The sequence below is a fragment of the Tinamus guttatus genome, unplaced genomic scaffold (assembly GCF_059628265.1).
Source record: "Tinamus guttatus ecotype Peru unplaced genomic scaffold, ASM5962826v1 Tinamus_guttatus_pri_ptg000004l, whole genome shotgun sequence".
NCBI lineage: Eukaryota > Metazoa > Chordata > Aves > Tinamiformes > Tinamidae > Tinamus > Tinamus guttatus.
In genome coordinates, this window is record NW_028288538.1 from 8,146,473 (window position 1) to 8,173,499 (window position 27,027).

Here is a 27,027-nt window from a genome sequence, read left to right on the forward strand (position 1 = left end):
ATTGTTTGAGTGTTGCACAGAGACAAAAATATGCCTAATCCGTGGGAAAGAAAAAAAAATTATATAAATGTATTAATTTATTAACAACCTGATTGAGTTTGTCAAATTACTTGCTGTTAGTGGTCTGAAAATTGTTGAGTAACTTGCAGTTCCTCAGATCTGATCAACCTGTGGTTGTCCCTGGAGCCCTGGCGGAATCGTGAATATCAATCTCTATTTCAGACACAGCTCCATTCTGCAAGGTGCAACACAAACATGTAGGAAGATTTGGGAGTTCTTATGTTCAGTCCAGTCTTTTGAATAGCACAAAATATAAATCACCTGAAAATGTGTCCCTGCGCTAAACTTTTGACCTCACTGGCCAGCTGCGAAAATTCTGAAGTGTTTTTTTTTTGGGGGGGGGGGGGTGGTACTTGAACTACTGCTTAATTTATCTGATAGCCCTTGTAAGAAGTAAAATTCTAACAAACTGATAGGTAAACTAGTACAGAGCTACCCCATCTATGAACTGTGGTTCTCATTCTCTCCCAAGACACTTTAGTGGCTATTGACAAAATTGGGCTTGCAAGAGAGCTGCGAGTTTGCTACCCTGTCTAGTCTTTGATAGGAAGCTTTACTTTTGCTTAGAAATGAAAAGGAAAACTTTCTTTACGCTGCTTATTTTGCAAAAGGACTGACTTTATTTTTCTCCTCATAGTTCCTCAGTTCCTCCTTTTGAAGATGGATTTAAAATCTTTTTTTTTTTTCCCTCGTCCTTCCTCTTCCACCCTCCGTCTTGTTACAGAAATGGCATCAGATATTCCTGGCTCAGTGGCCCTGCCAGTTGCGCCGATGGCAAGCGGACAAGTGAGAATGGCAGGATCGATGCCCTCCCGAGGAGGAAAGCGCCGTTCTGGGTAAGCCATTTCCTTTTCTTTTCAGGGATGAAACTGGAAATGGCTTGTATTGAAACAATGAAAAGATGCATATTTATATTGGTGATGTTTAATTATACATACTGCATTATGGCATTAATCAGTGATGTTTTGTTCTCCAAAATATATATTTTTCCTGCAAGATCAAATTTGCCAAAAATATATTGCATTTGTTATTTTGCCTGCTTCAAAACACTTTCAGAATTGGCAAAGCATCCACAGATGCACAGATCCAGAGTTTGGATCCTGTGGATGTCATTTCAAAGTGGGTGCATGTTACCTGTATCTTTTTAATCTCAAAAGAGCTCATCATGTGAATAAGGGTAGCAAGGTGCTTTCTTACCTGCACATGCAAATTTATCCAACTTCATCTGCAAATTGGACTTAGAACGTCTCAGATGTTGTCTGTTGAAAATATTTTCTTTATAATCCCAGGTACATAAATAGCATAAACAGTCTTTAGAGATTGTGGTTTATCATCTTCTAGGCTTAGCTGCACACGCAACACATTCTCTCAGGTTTTGGGAGAAAAGGCCTGAATCAAGCTTGCTTCCTTATATACCATTCAAAAGTTCTGCTAAGAAGAAAAAAAAAAAAGGTTTTATCCATTTATAGAGGTTCATATGATATAGAGTTAGTTTTTTTCATGTACAGATAGTTCAATACCTGCTTTTGTAAAAGCTTGGTCAAAAATATAATGGTCTTAAGGGGATCCTTTCACAGAGATATCTCTATTAAGAGAGCATCAGCAAAAGAGATTAATCTTATATTTAGCCATAAATATGGCAATGGTAGGACATGACAAGATCAATAATGTGAATAAAATCTTTGCTGATGAACTTCTAATGAGAGGTATTACTGCTCATAGGAGTTATTCTTGGAGTTGCTTGCCAAGGTGTATTGCCAATTTTAGGTGTATGGTCAAGTAATAGTAGCCAAGATGCTTGTCTCTCATTTTTGGAATGAGTTAAGAAAGGAGAACATGCACCTCATCTTGGATGTGGAATTAAATTGATGTGACATAAACAACTCTGAAATCTTTTTGACAGACATTACATTTTTACTTTGAAGACGTTTACTTAGAAGGCTTATCCAGACTTGTGTTCAAAAGAGAAAGCATTAACTTCTTTTCAGTGCTGTATAAAAGATACAGTTGTTTATACCTCAGAGCAACAGATTTTTTTTTGTGGGGGGGGTGTTTTTGCTTTTAATCATAAGCCAGGTCAACTCTAAATACAAGGCTTGATGCTGCTGACTGAAATCTCACGATTATATCAAGTGCAGACTTGAAATTAATTGAAGGCTAAGTGTTAAACATTACACTGTAAGCAGCATCTTCTGTTTGCAAGGAAGTGAACCGGGGGGAGGATGGGAGGAACATAAATTGAAGATATTTGAAGTGTATTCAATATGTAAAGTCATAGTGAATAGCACAGATTTGCACTTATATCCACAAGGTATATGCAGAAGTGCTCTTATACCCAGCAGTAAATAGTGTGTGCACCGTGGTTGTAAACTAGGAGTCCTTCAGGCTGAGGAGAGAGTGCGTTTGCTTCCTCCTGTGTGTTTGTATCCGGACCCTGGGGGAAGGAAAGCCTGCTGGGTCTGATTCACCGTCCATTCTCTTCGAACAAACTTGCAGCTAACACTTGGTCCTTTCATTATTGTCCTGCTGCTAAATCTTTGTACACCTAAATCCTTGGGCATTTTAGAAATGAATGCTTTGTATCAAACATAAAGGAATATAGCCAGTGAACAGAGTCTTCTCCTCCAGCTTCGGTTATCTTTGAAAATTGTTTCTTTTCCTCATAATTGCTGAGGCAAGCTGGCAGAATAATTGCTGTGTGCACTTGAATGTAGATCAGTTTAAACTCATTGGCTATCCCGAAGGTGTTTCTGTGGTATAGGCATGCAGCTTCACTGACAGCTCCGACAAATATTTTTCCTTTCTATAAATTATAGCAAGTGTTTTATAGAGGGGAAAAAAAAAGTGATAACCTGATTATGCTTAAAATAACACATTGCTGAGGTTATATTAACTACTTTAGAGAGATGTAAAGGCAATTCTTGATGTTTAAGGAGATTTTTCACTATTTTTAGAAGCTATTCTAGATAGGAACCATTTTTCCCCCCTTCCTCAGTTCTTACATTTAAGTTTCTCATTTATTTGCCCCTTAAATTCTTAGGTTTTGATTTACTTAGCCTTTGATTTACTTTAGCCTTTTACTTTAGCCTTTGCCCTTTCTCTGGTGCAAGATTGTAAGATCTGAGGGGGATACCGAGAACAAGAAGCTGTAGCTCAAAATTCTCCCTTCCCGGATGCAGTCCTGATATGGTGCAGCAGGAAGGGTGACAGGGCAGTTCTGGGTGCATCCCAGCTGTTCTGCTCCTGAGCATTCCTGCCTCCTGGCCCCTTCCTGCATTGCTCAGGCATGGCAAGCCAGCTTTTGCCATTTCTTTGCAATTTTATGTAACTGTTTTTGCTACAGTGTTCAAATCCTCATCTCAATTTTGTAAGCTGTGCAGGATAACCTTGTTTATTCCGCTGCTATGAAAATGTTTCTATGTGGATGAAAATGTTTTTAAAAAATAATTAAATATTTTTGTCATGTTGTCACACACCCTTTGAGGATTTTTTTTTCCATTTTACAAATACCTCATACATCAGCCCTTTTCTCGATTGACATGAGCAGTATGAAAGAAGAAAACAAGATTTATGTTGTCTCTTCAAAACAAAAGAGCATAGTGCAGCTCTTTATAAAAGTCTCTTCTTAATGGAAATTTTAAATGAAGACAAAAGATACTCGTTCTGAAATGATGTCATTTGTCTTCTGGGAGGCTGCTTTTACTGTTCTGCTAATGTGCAATATATTCTATCTGAATGGAAGATCTTATCTGTCAGAGGGTAAGGGGGTTGTTGGAATATTATTTTTATGTGCTCTGCTGTGTTCCGATGTTGGTGACAACTGATTGGTTGGTAACTGATTCCTTCTCTTTTGCTTTGCTTTACTGTAATGAACTTGAAATGGTTCAGGCAGGAATTGAGAGTCACTTGCTTTAAACTTGATTCTTTTTTTTCCAGTTTTGAGAGGTTTTTCTTCTCTTTTTGCACAATGAAGTATGAAAATAGGAAATTTACTTATTAACAAATGCATTTGCTGTTGTGTTTTTACAACTGTGAACATTTTCTGTAAACTTTATATTCAATTTTAATTTTTTTTTCACTTTTTGTCATAAAATCAAGATTTCTGGGTAGCTTACCAAAACAGAGATAAATATTTAAAGATTTTAGTCTGTCACAGGCAATTATTGCACACTAGCACTCTAATTCTACAGTGATGAGCCAAGTATACGTATGGTAGGTATTGCCTATGGATGTCAGCCTAAGGAATGTTATAAGACAAGAAGCTGATATCCAGCTGGATAAGGTAGATGCATTTAGTGCTACTCATCCCATTGGAACTATGTGTACAGTGCAGAATCAGCTCCTAAATTGTTAAGAGGTTCTGTGCTATATGTAATTTTGTGCATGTCAGTAATAAACTAGCCCAAACACAGCAGAGCCAACATTTGATTTCTCTGGGAAAATATTTCTCAGTGCCCAAGTGGAGAATTTGCCTGGAAACTAAGAAGTCAACCAAGGCACGGGATCGTAGTGCTCTGGATCAGAAAGGAGGGTTTAAAAAATTTATTTACTCTAAATTAAAAGCAATGTCTTAATAAATACCCTCCAAAGAAGGTTTCTCCTCTGGATATTTTCTCCTGTCCCTTATTGCCTGTTTGAAACTCAGGCTTTATTTCAATTGCTTTTCAGTTGCAGTGAGACCAGGATATTCCTGCTAGATTAAGATTTTGCAAGGGTTGGACACAGCTCTGTGCCAGCCTGGGTTTGTGCTCTGCTTGCAAACAAGCTATTCTTCTGTGACACTGATTTTCACATTTTGATGTAGGTAAAAATATGAGAATTGAAACAACACAGACATAATTTGGGGATGTCACACCATAGGCCCTTCATTATGTGGGGAGAAGCAGGTGGATAAAACAAGAGATGAGAATACCTAAGTGTTAAATTGCTAGGAATGCTCTGTATGGAGCAGCTCTGAGGAAATTCTGGGTGTTTGGAGATGGTAGCAGCGAAGGCCACGTTCTGGGAGATGGCAGCTGGGCTGGGTCCTGGTCAGCTGCAGGCGCCTCTGCAAGCAGCAGCCCGCCGGCCGCTGGAGGTCGGTGTTGCTCTACAACACACAGCTGAGAGGCCTCTGGCAAGTGAAGTGTTTTTAAAGCTGGATTTGGTGATAATTAGGCGAGCAAAATGTAATTTATAGTGTAAATTATGATTACATCCAACCTCAACCAAATTAAACACGTATCTTTTCTTAAAACCCTTTTGGGAAAATGGTTTTATCCCTCTTTCCTGCCGAAATGAATAATCACTGTTACCATCTGGAAAATATTATGATGTCTTATATGGATTCAAATTGCTGTGCTTATTTGCTGAACTGATTTGTCTGAGCTGATTGGAGGTCTGTGAGCAAGAAACATCTTTTATAGAATTCTGACTTCGATATCAAAATCAGCAAGCAGGACAGTGTTATCTGGCTTTCATATGCTCTATGATCTGCTCTTTACCTAATTTTAAGGAGCACTTTTACACCACTGCTCCTACACTCTTAACAAATAAACCTTCATTTTCAACTGGAAGGTGTTTTTTTTTTTTTTTTTTTTTTATAGTAATTAATATCCCCCCCTCAGCTGTCTCTTCTCCAGGCTAAACAATCCCAGCTCTCGCAGCCTCTCTTCATATGAGAGAAGCTCCTGTTCCTTCATCATCTTAGTAGCCCTTCACTCCAGCCCTTGCTCCAGTGTCTCCTGTCTAGCTATGCTATTGTACGATCTAATTATGGCCAGCCTTAGTTTGCATGGGTAATTAGTGAAGAAAGAAGTTCCTGCTTTTTGTGGCTCCCTGGAGGAGCCTAACTGGAGGGCTGTGACTTGGCCCAGGGAAGAGCTTCTTCTCTTCCACTGACTTAAGAAGAAGCACCAGGACACTAGCAGGTAAGTTAGGTGTGTGATGGACCCATGGCTGCTTTTGGTGAGGCCTTGGTTACCATACTGCAGTAATTGCTGTCTGCAGACTGGTCACTAACTTGTGTGAAATGATTAGGGTAAGTCTAGAAGAGGAATTGCAATTAAATAGAGGTGAAGGAAATACTTCTTTTCCCAGAGAGGATGGGAATGTGTTTCACTCTCCCTCTGGTGTGCTTTCTTAGTCTGGGGCAGTAACAGTTGCCTCTTATTTCTTATTTTCTTTAGCCTTGGTTTTAGTCATCTGACATGGAATCTTCACTGATTTCTCTGAACTTCTAAAAGCACTAAGGGATGTTACTCCTAACTGTTTCACAAGAACTGTGTTCATTTAGTGTTTCTGTTTGGTTGTTAATTTTAGCAGTTTAGGGTGATACACACATATATTTTTTAACTTGTGTTGTTTGGACTCCTGGCAGCTGATGAGCTGTTTTTTGGGGATCTGGAGAATGTGAGCAAGGCTGGGAACTAGGGTCATGAACATCTCCAATCAGTAACGTAGATCAAACAAGGTTGAGAACTTGTTTCACGTTCAAGTCATCATTGCTATCTTCATGATTAATGATTTGGAAATCCTGCTCTTACAGAATGGACTTCGACGATGAAGATGGAGAGGGTCCCAGCAAATTTTCAAGGTGAGCATTTATAAAGAGTTGATCAAGTTGCTAATCTTTGTTCAGTGGAAAAAAGACAACTGGTGGATGTCTACTGTTTTATAAGTCTGTATGAATGTGGGCTGGAAAATTGTCAGTGGTTTTACCTAAATTCTAGTTACCGTTTTTACCAGCTTCCACAGCAAACGAGGCATCCTGCCTAATGTAGTTATTGTCTTACAAAGCTGACTGTCTGTGTGTCATAATTTCATTTTGCAGCTATATCAAATTTGTGATTTTTACCTATGGTATTTCAACTTCTTTAAATGAATTGTGATTATCTCTTTTAACTGAAGTTGTCTTTTTGCAACTGAAAATCAATTTTATATTGAATTTTATTTAGATCTTAAAAATTTATTAAAAAGGTGACAGATCTTAGTTATGGATTTTTTTGTTTGTTTCATTGTTTTTTTTTTAGATTAAATTTGTTACATATCATTAGTTGTAACTGCAGAATAAAAATGGCCAAACTAAACTTTAGTTAAGGTATAATATTCCAGACTACGGATGCAAAGAAACATTGAAGTATCATTGCCATTGTTCACTCTTTCTTCTGTTCTAGTCACACTATTTGCATTTTTTTCCATCCAGAATCAATAGGCTACATAGGAGATACTTTGAGGCCTTCAGATTATTGTTGATTATTTAAACTCTAATTGCAAGTGTATAGCAGCAGCCATATTCAAACCCAGCTGTCACTGCAGGATTTTGATTTCATCTTTCCAGTTCAGCTGGAAGATGGTAGTATGCTGAGGATTTATCATAACACCATATCATAACCTATGCTACAATGCCAGCAGCACCCCTGTTTAGTTGATGATAATTGCAGTCTCTGGTTTCGAAATTGGTGGTCTTAAGTATATGTGTGTATAGTAAGGGAACAAGATTTATGAATAATGTGACCTGATTGTCTCTGCATAAGCATCAGGGCTTCTAGGCACAGTGATGTATGTGTAACCAGCCGTCTTGATCCTGGCTGCAGCCTTTGAAAATTTGGTTGTGGGAGGAGAAAGCCAATAGTTCCTTTATCTTTTTTTGGAGGAACATGCTGTACTGTGCTTAGAACCAGTTCATTTTAGATGTCAGATCAAAATCAGTAACTTAAAAGCTCTAAAGCCCCTAGATTGTTCAGCTTTTAGAGAGTGTACAGAAAAGCTATGCAGAGGTGCCTATGGCCTTGTTCAGACATCATCTCTGGGTTGTGGTTGTCCTACCAGGAGATGTTATTCCCAGTTGCGCCACCCTGTTAGAGCTTTTCCCTTCTCCACATTGCTCACTTGACTGATTCCTAACTTATCTTGGTCAAAATTTGGCAGTTAGCAAAGACCTCCTAAATGCTTAAGCCAGCCTAGCTTGCTTTGCCTGAAGGAACATGCACACAAAGAAGTCAGCCAGAAGATTGCAAGGGAGAAGTGAGTAGCAGGAGCAGCATCTTCAGCCCAGCCAACCAGGCTAGAGTGGATAAACAATCCCCAAGCTAGCACGGGCACCAAAAATCGAGGTGTTAGCGGGGTACTCCACATGAGTTTACACACCTGACTTCTCAGAGAGTTGCAAATCCAGCTCAGGTATCTCTGCATGGAATCTCATTGTCACACGCAGACATGTGCATGCACTTCGCATATGATGGTATGTGGCCATTTCTCGTTGAATCTGTCTCTTTTGGAGGGTCACACTTTGTTTGCAGGGCAGTCAGGTGGGGGAAAAAGGAGCATTTTCTCTTGGATGTTTTGAGAGTACTAATGTTAAACATAAGATAGAGATACAGTTTAAGTCTCCCAAGTTTTGTCTTGAGGGTTTGAATGAGGCTCGGTGAAGAAGACAAATATGAAGTCTTACAGAGGAATTTGCACAGTTGGGTTAAATAAAATTAGTTTTAATTGATTTCAGAGGAAAAAAAAAGTTAATTTGGAGCATTTTAGAAGAGAAAGATGTTTAATTATGCTGTATTGCCTTATTAGCTAATACATGGAAAGTTCACAGGATCTTTGTTGAAACAAATTACATCTTTTTGGAAAGGCATAATTCTAATAAAATCTCACTTGACTGTTCTTCAGCATTAATACACTTCAATTCTAGAAAAGTAATTAGTCCTACCTTTATATTCCCTGTAACCTATGCTTTTGTTTTGGAACAAACATTCTGAATTCTCAAAAAGCAAGGTGTTCTTTTTTTTATGTGTATTTTTGTAAACACGCATTTAGTGAAATCTAATTTCGAAGGATGAGAATGTTTATATGAAAGGAAAAGAAGCAGGAGGGTCTCCTATTTTAATAGAATGTCCCATTGCTTCCTGCCTTTGGGTCAGTGCTTCAGAAACAGTGAAGCTTCAATCCCATGGTCAAAAGTCCCATTCATCTGGATTTGCTCCAGAATGTAGCTCGTGATACCCTGTAAGTACCTATTTGGGTATCTAATTTCTATACATTTCAGTAGGAGTCGGGTATCTGCCTGCTTTTAGGGATTTAATCTAGTTTTAAATTCACTTTAATTTATCAAGCAGTTTCATGTGTCTGCTTGACTCCCGCCAGTGTTTCCAGCGGATGGTACGGTATATGTACCTATTGCACCTTTTTGTTTTTTCCTGAAGGAGTCCTTATATAATGTATTGCACTTAAGTGTGTGTCTTTGCCCTCCCGTATTATCTGTAGACCGTCAGTGCCCTCTACTGAAGGGAGTGGGTTGTGGGTGTGATGTGGAAAAGATGCAATTCTTCACTTTCAACATGGCCATGAAGATTTCATGAGCTTCTGTCGATAAAGTTCTGCTGTGTTTTCTGTAATGGTGCTGGTTGTTAAGCTTCCCAAGCAGTGAGTGTATGTCAAAGCCTTTGCATAAAGCCAGTGAAATGTCTTGAACTATTTTAAATACATGAAAATGAAGTTTTGAATTGGCATGGCTTGGAATTTTCATCAAACTACTATTTTCCTTCTTTATCATTCTCATGTCTTCATTTGTAATAATTTGTAGTTGCAAACCTCTCTGCTTTCTGTTGTTTGTTGACTTTCATGTGATGCATAAACCCTGTGAATTTACTTGCCATGTTTTCTTTGTAGGTATGATGCTGATCAAATCTCTGGTGATAAGGAAAAGTTTGCAAGGTAGGCGTGTTCCGTAGAGATCGTCTGCTGAGAGAAAAGAGGGAGATGGTCGTGTCCCAAAAGATCCCAGTATGTGACCTTAGTTTAGAAAGCTGGTTATTTTGTTTCTAGATGGGAAGATGATCAAAGTACTGCAGACACAGAAAGGATGGCCAGGTAGGATAAAGGAAAATCAAATACAGTTTCCCCCATTTTTGCTTTATATGGTGCTCTTCTGACTGACCAAAAGTCAGCAGAGTTGGCTGATCCGAAACTCCTCGGGACCCTGGATTCTTCCAAAATTTTCATTAAGAAAAAAAATGGCAAAATTAAGACATAATTCTGTCTACAAGTTTATGAATGACAGGGTTCCTATGACAGGCGTGAAAGAGGAGCACATTCCCTCTATTTCTTTACAGAGTTCAAATTTGAACTAGTTTTAGGATAGTGTGAGGTTTGTATTTGGGTGAATCTTTTCATGTCGTGATAAATATAGAATGCTTTTTTAGCCTTTATGATCATAACTGAAGGACTATTAGATATTCTTCTCTTTTTTCTCGGGAAGCTTTGCTCTATCTATTTACTTTTTTGTGATTCTGTTTCATGATTGGATGTACCAAGACGTTTTAGTAGCAGACAATGTAATATGTACTTATACATATAAAATATATGTTGTATATGTATGTTCTTTGTCTCTCTGCCCCTGCTTTGTCTCTCTTTCACTGGTTTTGTGAAAATTCCAAACTTAGAACAAACTTTTGTCATGTAAAAAGCATGTTTATTCCCTTTGCCCTTATTTCTATGCATGTGTATGCCAGTATACATGTTTTGGCACACATGTTCTTAGTGGATGTGCGTTGTCACACAGGTTCTTCTGCTTGTGTTTGTATATATGATCCAAATCCTGCAGACCTTGTCATCTCCCTAGCTGTACAGAATCACATAAGAGCTGCATGTTCAGCTGGTGATCAACCATTTGACATGGAAATGTTCAGTATTAGGATTTGATGAAAAACTTCAGGAGATGGTGCCTTGAGCCGTGGCACTGCATGTAATTTATTGAAACATCAGTGGCCATCATTGCAGGAAAGTGCAGCTGGATTTCCTGAATATTGGTACTTTACTCATGAAGTAGGTGTATATATCATTAGGAATAATAAAATTGTGTGTGTGGGCATAAAAGAAACAGTGGAAATAGTGCCTCATGGAGGCAACACCTCCATGTGCAGGGGACAGGACACACATTCTGAAATGGCTAGGCCAGTGATTTCAGCAGTTCATAAAATAGCATGCTACAACTTGAAGCCTTCCTTATATTTTAAGAAAAGGCTCTAGTGAGCCTTTAAAATAGCTGAAAAGTGTGTCAATCCTTGCTTTTACTTTCATGATCACTACGTATCATTCAGCCTCAAAGAACGCTGCAGTTCCTTTAATGTTGTGTGTATCGTGTCAGTCAACGCTAGTGGACTCTCCATGTGACCAGCTTTGCACATCTTGTTGGATCAGCCAGCAATCCCATAAGAAAATGCCATGCACAACTCATTGAAATCAGTGGAAGATGCTCCTTTGACATCTGAGGTATCATTTAACTGTTCTGTGCTTGTATTTAGCTGCCACCTGACAGGTATGGTATGTGGAAAATACATGCTAGGCACGTCAGTTTTCTAGGGTCCGTTTGGGCCATCTCTCTTCCTGTGTATGTTGGTGTGCCATACTGAAATGCTTAATATCTGATTTACCCTAGGGAAAAACTGAAATTCCAGACTTTCAGTTATGAAAGGTATTTGGTGACTGTCAATTTTGAGAACTCTCAAATTTGACTCACTAGTTCAGTGCTAGGTTTACTATAAAGGATGAGAATATTGGAGCTTGGCCTGAAATGGGGCAGCATCAAGCACTGTCATGGTTGTTTCCCTGCTTTGTTAGATTGCTCTCTTACGTAAATTACCTGACCTGTTTCTGACAAGCCAGATGTTTGCTTGATGTCTTTGTATTCATTTTACTTAGTGGGGTTTTGTTGTGTGTTTACTGTTGCATCATATATGGTCCCAGTCCTGTAATCTGATCCAGTAGGCATGTAGGGCTGCACAGGGATACAGCACTTGCCACACTATGTTACTGGCCTGGAGATCTAGGAGTGAGGGGTGGTTGTTGCCTACACCTTGAGCAAGTCCTGGAAGCTGTGAGATGTGTCACGTCTTTTGCAAATTTGGGGCTTGGACTGGTGTTGGCAGGTGTCAGCACCTGTGTGTCTCTTCTTCCATTTTCTGACCCTAACCCAAAGGAGACTTCACTGCTTAACGGTTTAAGGCCAGAAACAATACACTAGAAATAGGGGGTATCTTCACAGCTGGGGTAAATCGTGTTTTTCCTTCTGTGTACTGGATTCCTTGCCTACAAAATGAGGGATAAAAATAGCGCTTATGTTTGTAAATACTTTTTGCTCCTGGGATGAAAAATGCAAAATAAGTAGGAAGTATAAGGATTTATTACATCCCATGGAAATTCTGACGCTGATCATGTCTGCTTTTCTGTTGGTTTGGTGTTTCTTTAAATGTTTAGGGAGAATCATAGTGAAATTGAAAGACGCAGGAGAAACAAGATGACACAGTACATCACGGAGCTGTCGGATATGGTCCCCACTTGCAGCGCGTTGGCTCGGAAACCTGACAAGCTGACAATTCTCCGGATGGCCGTTTCACACATGAAATCAATGAGGGGTACTGGAAACAAATCTACTGATGGAGCTTATAAACCTTCATTTCTTACAGAGCAGGTAGATTTTTTTTTTTTTTTTTTTTTTTTTTTTTTTTTACAAATGTCAGTTTTCTCAGGTTTGGAGACCTGAGCAATGTGAGAAAGTGCTGAGAGGAACAGAGTGTGTTTGATCCTGCACTATTTTTATCACTTTGTGTTGTAACTGGTGTGAACTAAATCTTAAACAAAAACTGTCTGTATTCATAACTTTGTTTTTCTTTTATTCTGACTGCTTGGAGTCGATTTTAATTGTGTGACAAATTCCTGTTTCTGAAGCAGCTAACTGGGCACTTTTGTCCTGAGTAGGGGATTCTTATCACTGAAACCTGTCTATCTGAAGAGATGTCACCTGCTGGCTCTTGCTGTGGAGAGAGATAATCACCTCCAGAAAATGGTTATTTCCATCCTAACATAGATTCTCTAAAATAGAAGTGGATCTGTAAAAAACTTGTATCTTCCTCCTGAGTTTTTAGAGGAAGAATAAAAAACATGTTTATTCTCAATGTGAAAGGTCTAGACAGCTGAACTGAGGTGACATGAACTATATCTGCACTGGCTGAGAAAATTCTCTGTCCACATTTTTGGTGGAAGGAGAAAGATGCACCCAGTGCTTGAAGAAAGACTAGGTTCAACTGAGCACACTGAAAATTCCTACTACCTTCATAGTTTTTGAAGTCCTATGGGTGTAATGTGCATTTTTGTGGCTGGAACAATTTAAGTACTTACACATGTAAGTTATGGCTAGAGGCAGAGCTTCTTTCAAACAGACAAACAGCAGCTGCTGCTCCCCTCTCTGTTCACATCTCCTGTGCTCTGGTCCATGCTTCTTCAGGGATGCTGTCATTCAATTCCCTTTCTGTAGGGCACCCTAGTCACTTCTCATTGCGTCTTGCTTTTTGAACCTTGCAGTGCAGAAATGGCTTTTTTTCTTTTATCTTCCATGTAGCAGCAGTGTACTCAGTGGAGAGAACGGTCAGAAAAAAAAGCTAAAGAAAGGAATATTTCAAACCGTGTCTCTGAAGCTTCATATTGAGAGGTTGGAAAAGGAAAGCAAGAAATGATACAACTTCCCTGTTTAGTGGCCTGAGTCCTCTGATGGGAGAGGAGACTTGGGATTCCTGTCCTCATTCCCATTGCAGTTTCTTTCTTCTACCCAGTGCCTGTTTCATCTGCAAACAGAGCTAGTCCAGGGATGCGGATTAAAGGAAAGGCTAGTTGATTTCTTTCCAGCGAAATTATCCAGAAAGTTTAATTAAGCCATGGGTTTGCCATACGATTTATTGCTTTTCATTTCCTTTGTTTGTATTCTTAGATTACTTTTTTTTTTTTAATATTAGATACCCGTCACACAATATGCCATGAATTTTAATTACTTAATTTTCCTAAAGTGCATCGAGATCGCCAGATGAAAGATAATAAAGGAAAACAAAGTGGTGTTTGTTATTGGGGTTGGTAATTTATGTCTTGCTGCAAGATTGGATGTGTAGTTACATCAATACTGCATGAAAAAAGTCTGCCCACATTGTGATCAGTTACTAAAATCACAACAAAGTTCTGTTGCATCCGGGTGGCAAATGTGTTATTTTATTCCCTTACCTTGCTGGCATTCTAATCAAATCCTTTCTTTGCAAGGAACTGAAACATCTTATCCTGGAGGCTGCAGATGGGTTCCTGTTTGTAGTTGCAGCTGAAACGGGGAGAGTGATCTATGTGTCAGATTCTGTGACTCCTGTGCTGAACCAGCCCCAGTCCGAGTGGTTTGGCAGCACCCTCTATGAGCAGGTTCATCCGGATGATGTGGAGAAGCTGCGGGAGCAACTGTGCACGTCTGAAAACTCCATGACAGGTCAGATATGTGATATGGGGGTCTTTGTATTTATGGGCCTCTCCTGAGTTTGTCTGACATCCAAAATATCTCTTTTAAAAATCTGATAAAAGTAAAGGTTGGCAAGATTAGACTGTCTTTTTCTTGCAGGCAGTGCAGGAAAGCCAGTTAGGACCCATTTTACATAACTGTGTTCTGCCAGTTACTACTAAAGCTACTTCAGCTGGTGTGTAAACCACCTGAGCATAGCTCCACCTTCAGACTGCTGATTTGCCTAGATTTGGAATATGGATTGTTTTCAGGATTAGTCTAGAAAAAGGGATTGTTTCTTTTCATCCTTAGTGAACTTGTGACTTCTTAATGAATACTTGTTTCTTAAAACAGCGTTAATTTTGAAGGCAAAAAAAAATTATTTTAGACTTTCTCCATTTTTATAAAGTTTCCTTGCAGTTTGGTAAGGGGAATCCTGGAGAGGAGGAAAAAAAAATTGTTTGGCAGCTGAAAAGTTGATGTGGGTTTTAAACAGTAGATTTTCTCCTGAGCAGGGGTGTAAATCATTTGCAATTGCTTTATGTTTCAAATGAAACATAAAACTTATTTACAGCTTCATATTGTAACTGTGGTTTTTACATTTATCCAAGCTCAAGAATGCAAATGGGAAACCACCCTGTCTTTAATAGAATATATGTTAGAGCTGTGAGAATTACCAAAATCCCCTTTTAACGCCAACTTGGAGAAAATTTCTCATCTTATTCTTCCACATTGTGGTTATAATTAGAGGAAAAAAAATAGGGGAAAATATATATAACAAAATCCTCTACCATGAAAAAGTAACATATTTTTTTCTTTAGTAACTCAGAATTTTGACCTATTTTGTTGGAAGTTTTGTTATGTTTCATAACTCAAATGAGAGTAGTTCAGTTCTGAGTGAACCTGCACACTGTTTACAGCTTCCATATCAAAACAGTGCCAAATTCATGGTTTCCTGTGGTTTGGATGTGATGTGGTTTTGGCAGAGCTTTCTTTTATTCAAATCGGGACAGTCAAAGCAAGATTCTGTGGTGAAAATCCAAACGAATTAAAACCAAGTGAGCAGTTAGGAGAACCCGTGCAGAGCAAAACAGCTGAGTTTCATATCACTTTAAAATGTATGTGCCCAACTGAACAAAAACAGTGATCGTGCTCTTTAGTAGACGGCATTCACATGCACGTGCCATCTTCCTTTAAGAAGTCGTGACTCCAGAGCATCAGTGAACCAACCTTATTTAGTGCTCAGTTAATAAACTTAACCTGCTCAAGCAAGAGCAAAACTAGACAAATGCAGATAATTTCCTGCTCTGCCTGTATTTCTTTCAGTTTTAACTGTGTGCTTTTACACTGAATTTGTCATTAGCTAGCGGAAAGAGAAGTTGAAATAATAACATTGGTAGGGTGAAATCTTTCCTCCTGCCTGAGTCTTTTGGAGTTGTCAGACTGACAGAAGGCTTTTAAATCTGCCATATATGGCAGCTGAAAATCTTCCCAGTGTAAGGAAAGCATCAGCCTGTGTTGCTTGCTTAACTGCACTCCTTATGGTGCATAGGCTGGATATAGGAATATGCTTTCAAAGGGTTGAAGAGCGTGTGGAGCTACAACCATTTCAAGCAAGCAGAAACACAAAAGGTTGATAGTCACTCCTAACTGTAGCAGGAAAACCCTCTTAGGGACCTCCAGCAGTTGAGCACTGGGGCCACTTAGGGATAAAGAGGGACTTTCAGGTGAAAGTGTAATAAAATATTACAACTTTTAGTTTTCTTCTCGTCCTCACCTTCTCAGGATCCATTTTCTCAACCATGCAATCTTAAGTTAGAGCAGCAATGACAGCATCTTGTCAAAGAGGAAACAACACTTGCCCTGTATCACATCAGGGCAGAGGCTGGGATTTTCCCAGCACCTTTGAGCAAACCCACTGCACAGAGAAGCTGCTCCAGACGCTGAGGGCTTGTGACACTGCCATTGCCAGAGGGAGCTGTCAGGGAGCAAGCTAGTGGAGAAAGCAGGTTTTCTCTTGCATTCCTGCCCCCAGGAATGAGCCTGGGCTGTGGTTGCATGAGTGTTTCTTTGGCAGTCGCACCAGCTGATGCAATCCTCACCTCATCTCACCCTCTTCTCCTGTGGCATTGGTGTGGTACTACGGTGTGTCACGTGAAGGGTGCTGAACCAGCTGAAAACTAACTAAGCAGGAAGAAAAGCTTGACTTCAGTAGAGACACCTTCCTGGCCTACCTTCATACAGGGTTGCATGTACAAGAGAGGAGGGGGAGATGAAGAGTAAGGAGAGGATGGGACTTCAATAACTGTAGAAGTATATGCCAAATCGGAGTGACTGTTCAACCATGGCTTAAAATACATGGTGTGTTTGGGGAGTTAATTGCATGCTCTATTTTTAGCTTTCTGGATATGGGGAGGAATTGTTGATTCCTAATTTGTTTTATATCCTTGTAGATTTTATTCCTTGGATATGGTACAATTGTCTACTTGTTTATTCTTTCTAATTGCTAACACATTGTAACAATGGGAAGGCCGAACTGTGAAGTGTAAGTGTGGCTCAAAATACTCTAGAATAAAGACAGCAGCTGAGAATTGACGATAGCAATGAATGGTGTTCCCAGGAAGACTTTATGTGCGTCATGGGCATGATTAATCAGAATGGGGTGCATATTCACAGTAATAAATTATTTTCCTTCTTTGTTCTTGGACATCTCCAGAGGGAAAAACATATCACACTAAATATGTTTGAGGATCAGATCCCACAGTAGGATCCTTTAGTAAAGACCTCTTTGCTCTGAGGATGCGCTGAGGAAACTTGATGCATGTGGGGTTCTTGGTGCAGGTTCAGAGGGTGAGAGTTGCAGAGCAGCTGAATAACAGAGTTGAATTCTAGTGCCAGTGAGAGCTCTAAGCAGCTGCAAGCAACAAACCTTAAAGAGAAAAAGGATGGAAAGAGCTAGGAAAGAATTATGGGGGGGGGGGGGGGGGGGGACTTCTGCAGAAGACCTCAGTTACAATTACTCTCCAAAAATGATAAGCAGGTTTTTTAGTAAACTCTCATTTACTCTCCTTTAATTAAAATATCCAGAACACTTTGCCAAATTGATTTCTGCTGATAAAATTTTCCACGGGCAGTTCATGAAGGAGTAGAGTGAGGAATATAGATACCTCTGTATGGTTCCATGGGGTATCCAATTCAAAGATGTGAGGCCAGTGACTCCAGTGGTGTAAAGGAGAAACCCTGAAGTTTAAATCCAGCTCTCTGTGCTCCAGGCAACATGACTCACAGGAACCCAGCTCTGCTGCCTTCCTTCAGACGTGCTGCCTATAGCTGAGAGCAGTCGCAGAGCAGCATCCAGGGTCCTGCTTCTGGCACTCAGCCTCCTGGGACCCTCGTGTTCAGAAGGATTCTTGCAAACTGCTTTAACCAAGCAGTTAATGGGGGGATGACTCTAAACTCATGACTGCAAGAAAGTGATGAAAACCAGAACACCTTCTTTAAAAATAACTAAGTCAAGTTAGTTTGCTAACTGAAAAAGATGAATTGAGGTTACTTCTGGACAGAACTTGTGTGCCAAGTTTAGTCTTGGCGCAGTATTTTATTGCCAGATTTTATAAGTACAAAAAAGTAGGACTTTACAATGGAAATGGTGACTGACCACTGTAAGAGTTGAGCTGATAGGTAGCTTTCTAGAAGAAAAAGCCATTGTGTGACAATTTACTGTGGTTCCTTGGCATTATGGAAACGTCACTTCATGTTATGCACGCAGAGATTTGGGTTGTGGAACCGGTCTCGCAGAACATTCAAGAATATATTGTTCTGTGATGATGGTTTCAGTATTTTCCTTCACATAGAGTTTCCTGTCCAAAGCTTTCTGTTACCAGGCAGAGCTTGTACACACAGCTACAAAATCCAAATGCTGGAGATGGTCAGATTGTCGGTAAAAATGAGGAAAATAGTGTTAAACTTGAGAGCAATGCCAGAGAGCCAAGGAGAAAAAGAGCTTTCCACAGCATTGAACAAATGAGGAGTGCTCAAGAAATAGAAAATAACCATGTGAGAGGGGAAACTCTTTTCAATAAACTTTTATAATAAGTTTTCAATAAAAGCAGGATTTTTGTATGCTGTCAGTTATTTTGCACCTCCATGTCATTGTTCCAAACATGATTTCTGCATGATCTTTTTTAAGAATTTTTTTTTAAAACACATAACCAGTCTGTGAATGTGATTGCTATTCATAATTACTGTTAACTGACTTGAACTAATAATTCAAGAGAGATTACAACTGAAGCAATCTTCTAAACCTAAGCAGAATTAGAGTATTCAGAGATTTAGCTTGAGGTTGCCCAAAAATTCAGCTCTGGTAAATTATACTTTAGATGTTGTCATCAGCAGTAACAGTTAAAACTCATGATTAATGAAAAAAGTAATGCATTATGAAGACAGTTTATTAATAAGGTGATATCTGCAATATATGGGCAAATCTGGGAGCTGCTTCAAATCCAGTGTCAGATGAAAATTGGGTCAGCTTCACTGATATCATTAAAAATGAGCAAACAAAACAACTTCTCTAAATATTGGTGTGTGATTATTATTGGTGTATAATGTTATACCAAAAAGTGTGATCTGTTAGCTGCCCTTTCTTCTTTGTGTATTTTGTGAAAATTAAGATACTTGCTAAAAGTGGATCCCTTCTTCCCCAAAACTGTTAAGACTCCTTGAAAAAGGGAAGTTCCCTTTGGTTCGGATACGCGTCTTCTTGGTGAGACGGTCGGCAGAACTAAGAGCTGCGGCAGAGCTCCTTTGGGCTTCTTTTCTCTGGCCTTTGGTGCTGAAGAGCACGTTTACCAGAGGTTTACGTGTCAGAAAGTGCACTCTGCATGTGGAGGGCTACTTCAAGTGACAGCGTTTTCTTTCTTCCTTGTTTTTTATTTCTGTGAATTCTTTTAAGTACGTGAACCCTAAAAAACCATCTGCCTCTGAAATGTGCCCAGCCCAGCAGCATAGGAAGTCAGAGTACAGAGAATTAAAACCAGATCTCCATATTTTGCATTTTTATGTCTTAGCACAGACTGTCTGACCTGACCTAATATGACTGTTTGCCTCTGGACAGGTAGGGAAGGAGCTATAATATTTTTCTGTTTATAGACAGAGAGCTGATGGCTACATGTGGCTTTTATTGCAAGGTAAAGCAGAGGTTCAGCAGTAGCTGTTTTCAGTGAGTGTCCATGAAAAGTAATAACCTGTAGAGCGAAAAGCAGCAGACATCTAGTAAACAACATGGAGCGTAGCGGGCAGGAGCGTGATGGGGAGAGAAAGTTTCCATATCCATCATGCGAGATGTCCAGAGGTCTTTTATGTCCCTGTAGGGTTTCTGAACCTTGGCTCTTAAAAATGACATGTGATTTTTATTTTATTTTCCCCCCTGAACACGCAGACCACTTCATTCCTTGGAAGGGTGGAGGCCTGAGCTTGCTGTGCCAGGGTTCCTGCACCTGCAAGGAGGGAACAGAGAGGGTTTTGAGAACAGCAGCTCTCTCACTGGGTTTGTCCCATCTCGATCAGGACATGAATTCTGGGAACATATTGTTGCCATGTTCTTTTATAAGATGCATAAAAATGATTCATGTGAACAGAGTAGTTCAGACTTCGACCTGGTTTTGCTGTAGAAAAAGGCGAATCTGGCAAGACATCTTTTCCTATTTTGAGTGTGAAATCTTGGGAGAGATTTGGCTCGCTGTTGACAACCACCAAATCACCATGTGATACCTGTTTTTCAGTGGAGTTATGTGTCCTACTGGCACTGTTGGGAAAGAAGATGCAATGGTTTCCATACACAGCAGCCTCTTGACATGCTGTTGTTCCAAAATAAAAATGTGCCTATGGCTTCATGGACCATTTGCAGCAGAAAGGTTGCGGTGCCAGCCTGAGATGGCCTTTGAACACGGGCAGTGCTGAAGTGCTGATATTTCGGCTTCGAGCTGTTCAGCAGTTGGGGTTTTTAAGCATAGGTTGGAGAAAATGAGTGTGTTGTTTCCCCCAGCCCCAATCTGTTTTCAAGCAAACGAATTAGTACAGTCAATACTCAGGTGCAGAGAACAAGTTTGACATGAGCATCTTGGGCATCCCACTGGTATTTGCTTAGAAGTGATGCCTGGAGCCCGGGTGTTTTCAGGTTCTCTTTTGACCGCACTGTGACAGCTCCGCACTGCTGAACTGAAAAGTTATTGGGCGAGTGGGCTGCCTGTGCCGGAATGTGCCGAGGAGCAGCAGGAAGGCAAGGAAAGTTGTAAATATTCTGTGTGTTAAATTACATCGACTGGATTAAATGTTTCCTTTCCAAGTGAGTTGCCCTGTTTTTTCCCTTGAAGTGCATGAAACAAGTCCTTCCTTTGGTTGTGTCCTTGTGACCAGTGGCAGAGGTCCAGTAAACTCACAGGGGTAAAAACAGAGGGTGGAATTTGGCTTTTTTGTGTTGGTTGTGTGAGAAAGAGGACTTAAGTCTTAGAGGGGCCATTCCTACCCTATGAGACACTGAGCGTTACTACAGCAGTGAAGAAAACCTAGTCTGCTCTCAAAAGCTAGGCATTTTCAAATGATCCTATTTTAAATGTATGGTACATTTAATCTCTTTAACTTATTCCAAGAGAATTTTGTTTTGCTTCAATCTCCAGGGCTTTTTCTGGAGAGGGAAAAAAAAAATAGTTGAGCGAAGCCAGCTATGTATAAAACAGTTCATAAAGCAACTCCTACACACACAGTGATCCAGTGGTCTCCCTGCTGCTGAGGCCCTCTGTTTGGGTGGGTAGTCCTGGCAGGAAAATCAGTGATAATAAATGGAATTTCTAAGTGACTTTGCTAATTGTCACAGCTGTTTAAAGAGGTTAGTACATTTTTTCACCAAAATAAGGAAGCAGCCATAGCTTAGACCTACTGCACCTGAACAGCTTTAGGGGATGTTTTTAAGGTGGCTTTTCAGGGGTGTGGGCACACATGTGCAGGTGAGTAGTGCAGTGGTTATTTCTCTTTAGTCTTCAGTGAATTCCTCGCTTGGAAAGTGTAGAGTACTGAAGTCTGTTATCGCAGATGTTTCACTGGATCAGTTTCAGTCACTGGGTTTCAGGGAGTTTTGGGGGTGTTTCTTGTAATGTTCAATATTTATTCAACCTGCTCTGTTTTGTTATCCTGTATTCATGCATGATGAAATATACACAGTTCAGCATTTTTCCCCCTCTTAAAAAAATTCTAGTGTTCCACAAATGCCTAACAAAAATATTCAAACTTTTTGGTTAACATATTTCCAAAAAAGCGGCAGAGTGTGCCTCAAAGCCTCGTGACCATGGCCTGCTTGCAGCCTTCTGTCAATATCTTGTGCTTCCCCGCTTGCGAGGGGAGCTCTGCACATGCTGGTAGGGTGCGATATTGGCCTGAACATCCATCCTGTGGAGAAGCAACTCTCTTCAACCTGCTTTAAATTGAGCTAGTTCTTTGTTCCTCTGTTCCCAGCGTGCTGGGACCATGGCTCCTGCTTGCTCCTACCCAATACCCTGCACAGAGCCACGTGGAAGGAAGTGCTTGCCATGCGTAAGCACGTAACCAGGGTTGTCGTATGGCCGTTGTCACCTTTCTGTGATTTGCTGTGTTTTTCTTCATACCATTTATATTTAGTCAAGGGTGTTTACAGGCTGATGGCACATTCAACAGCAAACGAGCAAAAAACCTAAGCAGCAGGCTTCAGGTAGAAGGCATGATCTCCAGGAAAGCTTGATGCGTGAGACAGCTTCTGCCCATTGAGCTTTTGGTGATGACCTGGAGTGGGATAGAGCTCAGGATAGAGCTGGTGTGTGGTTGTCTCCAGAAACACAGATTCCTGTCCAGACGTAGTTAATTATTCCAGGGCTAGCTGTGAGCTTGGCTCTACGGTTTAGGCATCAATAAGAAGTGGCAGCACCACACTGTGAATTTTTCAACCCTTATTTAACACTCACTGAGAATGTGGGTGATCAGGTTCAGTTTCCTTCTTTGCCTGGAGGGACTTGAAAATGTTCTTCAACTTCCCAGCGGGAGCCTAAATACCAATTTGTGGGATACTCTGTAAGGTGAAAGAGAAGGGAGGGTAAACTTTTAGTCTCTCCTATATTATGCCATCCAACTTCATCAAAGCAAAAATTACTGTACCCTATTTTTTTATTGTGTATTGAGCTAGACATATGCCACAGATCTAATCAAGAGCAAAATGTGTCTTGTCATATTAAATTTATCAGCCTTTCCTCAACAAAATATAGTTACCCTTATGTTCCTAACTGTTACATATAATTCTACATGTAGGTGAGTAGGCAAACAATTAGTTGAGTATTAAGATCTTGAAAATATGGTTTATAGCAAAGATAAATTAACATCTACATCAGCTAAAAATCAATAGAAATAGTTTTTTTTTTTTTTTCTTTCTATTCTTACAGCTTTGAGTGCATTTCAAAGGGAAATGATGATTGGTACCTATTGTGGGAATTCTTCCCACTGCTGCTAACGCAAAATTGGTTAGTTCACCAACTGTAGCTAAACCTTCAGTTTAATAAGTGGATTGTCTTTGGGAACCAATTATAGTTATATCTTAGAATTGAAAGCTTTCCTCACCATTCATGGTGTGTTACTGGCTCACATGGAGTAGAGCACAGCAAAATTTTGGAGTCAGGTGATACTTACCCACAAATAAGACATATAAACATGAGAGTTGCCCATTACTGGAATATAGTGAGGCACAAGTGATTCGGAACGCAAGGAGCGGAAGCTTTTTTTGGCAGCAGTGTTTTTCAGTAAAGCTTCCTGCTGAACATTTGAGTGAAAAAAAATAAGTTTAATTTAAAAGCTACTTACAGCCTTTATGTATTTATTTATTATGCAGCTGTGAATGGTAAAAAATTGAATTACATTATTATAGAGTTTGTTTGGATGGCGATGCTGTCTTGGGAGTCTCTGACAGTACTTGGAGTAACTGTTTTAGGGGGCTGTAGATCCTTTTTTTAGCTAAAGAATCTCTGCCCTCTCTTTTGAGGAAGTATTCCTATCTTGGACCCTTGACAGGCCAGAATATTATAATCTTTCCAGTTCAGGTTTTCCTTCAAGTGCATCTGATCAGTTATCAGCTCTGTTACAACTAACTGCTGTTATGTGGAATCATGGGCTCGGTGATGTTTGTTTACTAGTGACTGAACCTAAAAGTGCCTGCAGAGGCCACAGTATGTTACGCTGCTGTATTATCCCTTATGCATTACACATTTATGTATTTATACATCCCTTATACATTTATTAACATAAAGCTGCTGCTGCCAAAAGGGTCGAGGGACGGTGCAAAGATGAAAACAGAGAGGATCCTCTCCCACTCCCCCCATAGGGATTTGGGAGTAAGTATAAGGCTGTTGCATTTATGTCTAATGAGTGCTTATGCATCTGTGTGCTCTTGTCAAAGCTGTTTTATTTATTATACTGAATTTTTCCCATATGTAACATAACCACTGTAGAGAGTTCTGAATGCATTTAGTCTTTTTTAATATTATAACTTTAAGCATGTGCTTTAAATTATTTGCTTCTTTATTTTGTCCGGTTTTTCCAGATCCGTCGAGAGAAACTTGCATGTGATCTGTAACACTATCCCTTCAGATAGTCCCTCAAAATTAACTGAGGCTCTAAAGCCTACATAATTTCCTCTTAAATTATAATGATGCATATTTGCCCAGCACTGTGGAGAATTTTACATGATGCAAACTGGTTAGTCAAACATGAAGGCAGACACAACAGAGACCTTTTGGCCTTATGAGCTTTTATAAGAACAATTTGTATTAAGCAAGCAGCTGTGTAATGTGGGGGTTTACTTCTTATTAAAAGTAAGGAAAGGAAGAAAGCTTTTCAATTCCCTCCTTGCTAGTCAGTGTCTCCGGTTGGTAAGCAGGGGACAGACAGATTTTTAAAAATAGCAGCATTTCAATTGCATTACTTTTTCTTTTTATAACTTAGATTGCTCTTGATTGGATCAACTCTTCATTCTATTGCAAGAATGTCATAACTTGATGCTAGTGCTTATACAACGCCTGTTGCAATTACATGATGTAAACCTTGACACCACTGGGGAGGTTAAAATAGTTCCCCTGAGAAGGTAGGCCAGTGAGGGGAGCCAGCTTTGGTGGTTTATATTTGTAAGAGGAACATTATCCATCATTAAGTGGTAGGTAGTTCAGGAATTTTTTTCATGAGTGCTGAGAAAAAAATGAGCTACATGAGCTTGTGCTGGTTCTGGGTAGCATTGAGAAAGTGGGGGTGTTTGGTTCAAGTGAAATCTCCTTGTTTCGACTAATTCATTACAGGTTCAACACTCAAACAGAAGGTTTTAGATGGTTGTACAAAAGGATAAACCAGCAGCCCAGGCCGTATGCTTTCTGTTGGAAGTGTAATCATGCATATTTCTCGTTTATGCTGATAATGTCCTGATAAGCATATAGTTCATCCTGAGATGTTGCGGACTTTGAGAATCCCTAAAGGTTGTGTTGCTGAGAATTATTATCTACAGCTTCAGTACGCTGAGAGCCCTTACTGCTTACGTGAGGCTCTGCTCCTGACTGCACCTCCCACCTGCTGGCCAACCACAGGCAAGTCGAATCCTTCCTTTATGCTTCAGTTTCCTCGCTTTTTAAATAGGAATAAAGATACAGATTCCTTTGAAAGTTGCTTTGCTAACAGGAAGTGCATTCCTGGAGCTGGCTGTTGTTGATTGATGTATTAGCAATGCTTTGTAGTATAGGAATATGTAGAGTAGGATCTGTATGTGGTCCTGCTTACTACTACACCACAAAGAGCAGTAGTAAGAGCACTCGAGAGCAGTGGAGCCCTGTGCAAATTTTGCAGTCATACTGTGTTCTCATGGGATGTTGCTGTGTCACTGTCCTGGTGCCTTCACTCTTCTGGATGTCTGTGTTTAGTGCTGGGCTGGTGAGCCCATGCAGTGCTGCTGCACACTGTAGCCACATCCCAACTTGATGCTGGAAGAGCATCTCCCAGCACAGAGTGTTCTTTGTGGAATGAGAAGTGGGCACAGCACGAAGGAGCTGCAACCTGTTCCTTTAGGTCCCCTGCTGTGAGATTTCCCACACACCTTCCTTGTGTACATGCATCCAAAACCACTGAATGCTGGAAGCACAGCTGTGGTTGTGGCATTTGTGCCCCATTTGGCTTGCTTGGCCCAACACAGTTCCTCTTTGTGCTCCAGTCCTGCTGGGCCATAGCCATGTCCCCTTTGCCTGGGCTTTTGAGGCACCACTTCCAGATCTGCCCAGCCCAGCTGTGGGGACAGGGAGAGACTGGAAGGAACATGTATTTCCTCTCCCACATCCTCCTGCTGGTATCACTCCTCTTTTCCGGAAAGTGTGAGGATTGAAACTGCTGTGTGCTGACTTCACTGCGGATCCGGAGCTCCCAGGGGAAGGTTGTGCAGGGGCAGGAAGTCCTGTGCTGCAGAGGAAAGGGCTGTGAATGCAGCACTACCCTGCAGCCTTCCTGGTAGGGTGAAGTCTCCATGGGCAGGTCCCATCCTCTCTGCATGGTCCGACTAGATGGGAAGCAAGGGTGGGCAGTGTGTGTGGAGAGACCTTGTTCCCACCAGCAGCCCTGCCTCTCTCAAGGTTGTGCTTTTGCGCTCTTTGAAAGGTTTAATAGGGTTGTGATTTTAATCTTAGGAAAAAATTGAATGGTATGAGCCATCCCTGCATGATCAAGAACAAATTTTCCCCCACCATGTCCTGAGCTTCCCATAAGCAGGACTTGAAATTGTGATTAAGGCTCATCAAGGCTGTGGTAGCAGCAAGAGATGATCTCTGCTACCAGGCATCTTCCAGGCAGAACCCAAGGGCTTCTGCACCCACAGGAGCGATTCTGGAGAACAACTTCCAGCGCCACCCAGACCCTCAGTTATTTCCACATTTCAATGAAAAATATGTGTACACTGTTAACTGTGCAGCTGCAGGACATATTTTGCATAAATCTGAAGTGTGAAAGAAAAAAAGCCTCCTGCCTGTTAGGAGCCCATCTGTTCTGCATCACGGTGGGTTGCAAGGAGTGCTGGCAGGAGGCCCGCACGGCGCTGCGGCATCGCATCCGACAGAGTGAGTGCTCAGGAATGCCAGTGCCTGTGCACCGGGGTTGTTCGGGCAGTTAAGCATCACAAGATAGCTAAACCACCTTCTTTTTTCTTTTTTTTTTTCTTTTTTTTTCTTTTTTTTTTTTTTTTAGAACTCTGCATTTTTTCATGGCTTCTCCATATATTCTAAATGCTATCAATAACTGTTATCTTTTTTTTTGTCATAGATTTAAAAAATCATTAACTACTGAGGAAATAGAAAGCAGTGGTATTAAAATAAACAACCAATTAGCAGGCATTGCCTGAGAGCCGCACTGTAACCTCTGACCTGTGTGTGAGAGAAATGCTGTGAAAACAGGTTTGCTATTTGGGTGCACAGTGTAACTGGTGCCAGTTTTGTGATTATATCCTTAGCTAGTTTGTAATTTCAAGTTAGAATGGTCTTAAGCTTCACTAAATACAATGCGTGTCCAGGCTTTTCTTATTACTCGTGTTAGTTTTGCCCTCAATGAGGGAGCGAGGAGATGCATTTTTCATGGATAGATTTTTCATGGGTATA

The 27,027-nt window shown here is 40.4% G+C and overlaps 1 protein-coding gene across 3 annotated transcripts in view; it reads left to right on the forward strand.

The window, feature by feature from the left end:
• ARNT2 (aryl hydrocarbon receptor nuclear translocator 2) overlaps positions 1-27,027 on the forward strand; it is a 95,203-nt gene that overhangs the window by 20,584 nt on the left and 47,592 nt on the right. For 2 of the 3 annotated variants that reach the window (XM_088540057.1, XM_088540063.1), the window contains exons 2-6: positions 785-896; positions 6,587-6,634; positions 9,709-9,753; positions 12,295-12,508; positions 14,122-14,335. In XM_088540057.1, the coding sequence (XP_088396183.1) occupies positions 785-896; positions 6,587-6,634; positions 9,709-9,753; positions 12,295-12,508; positions 14,122-14,335 (633 nt within the window). The remainder of the gene's footprint in view (positions 1-784; positions 897-6,586; positions 6,635-9,708; positions 9,754-12,294; positions 12,509-14,121; positions 14,336-27,027) is intronic. The other variant, XM_088540071.1, reaches the window with a different exon arrangement.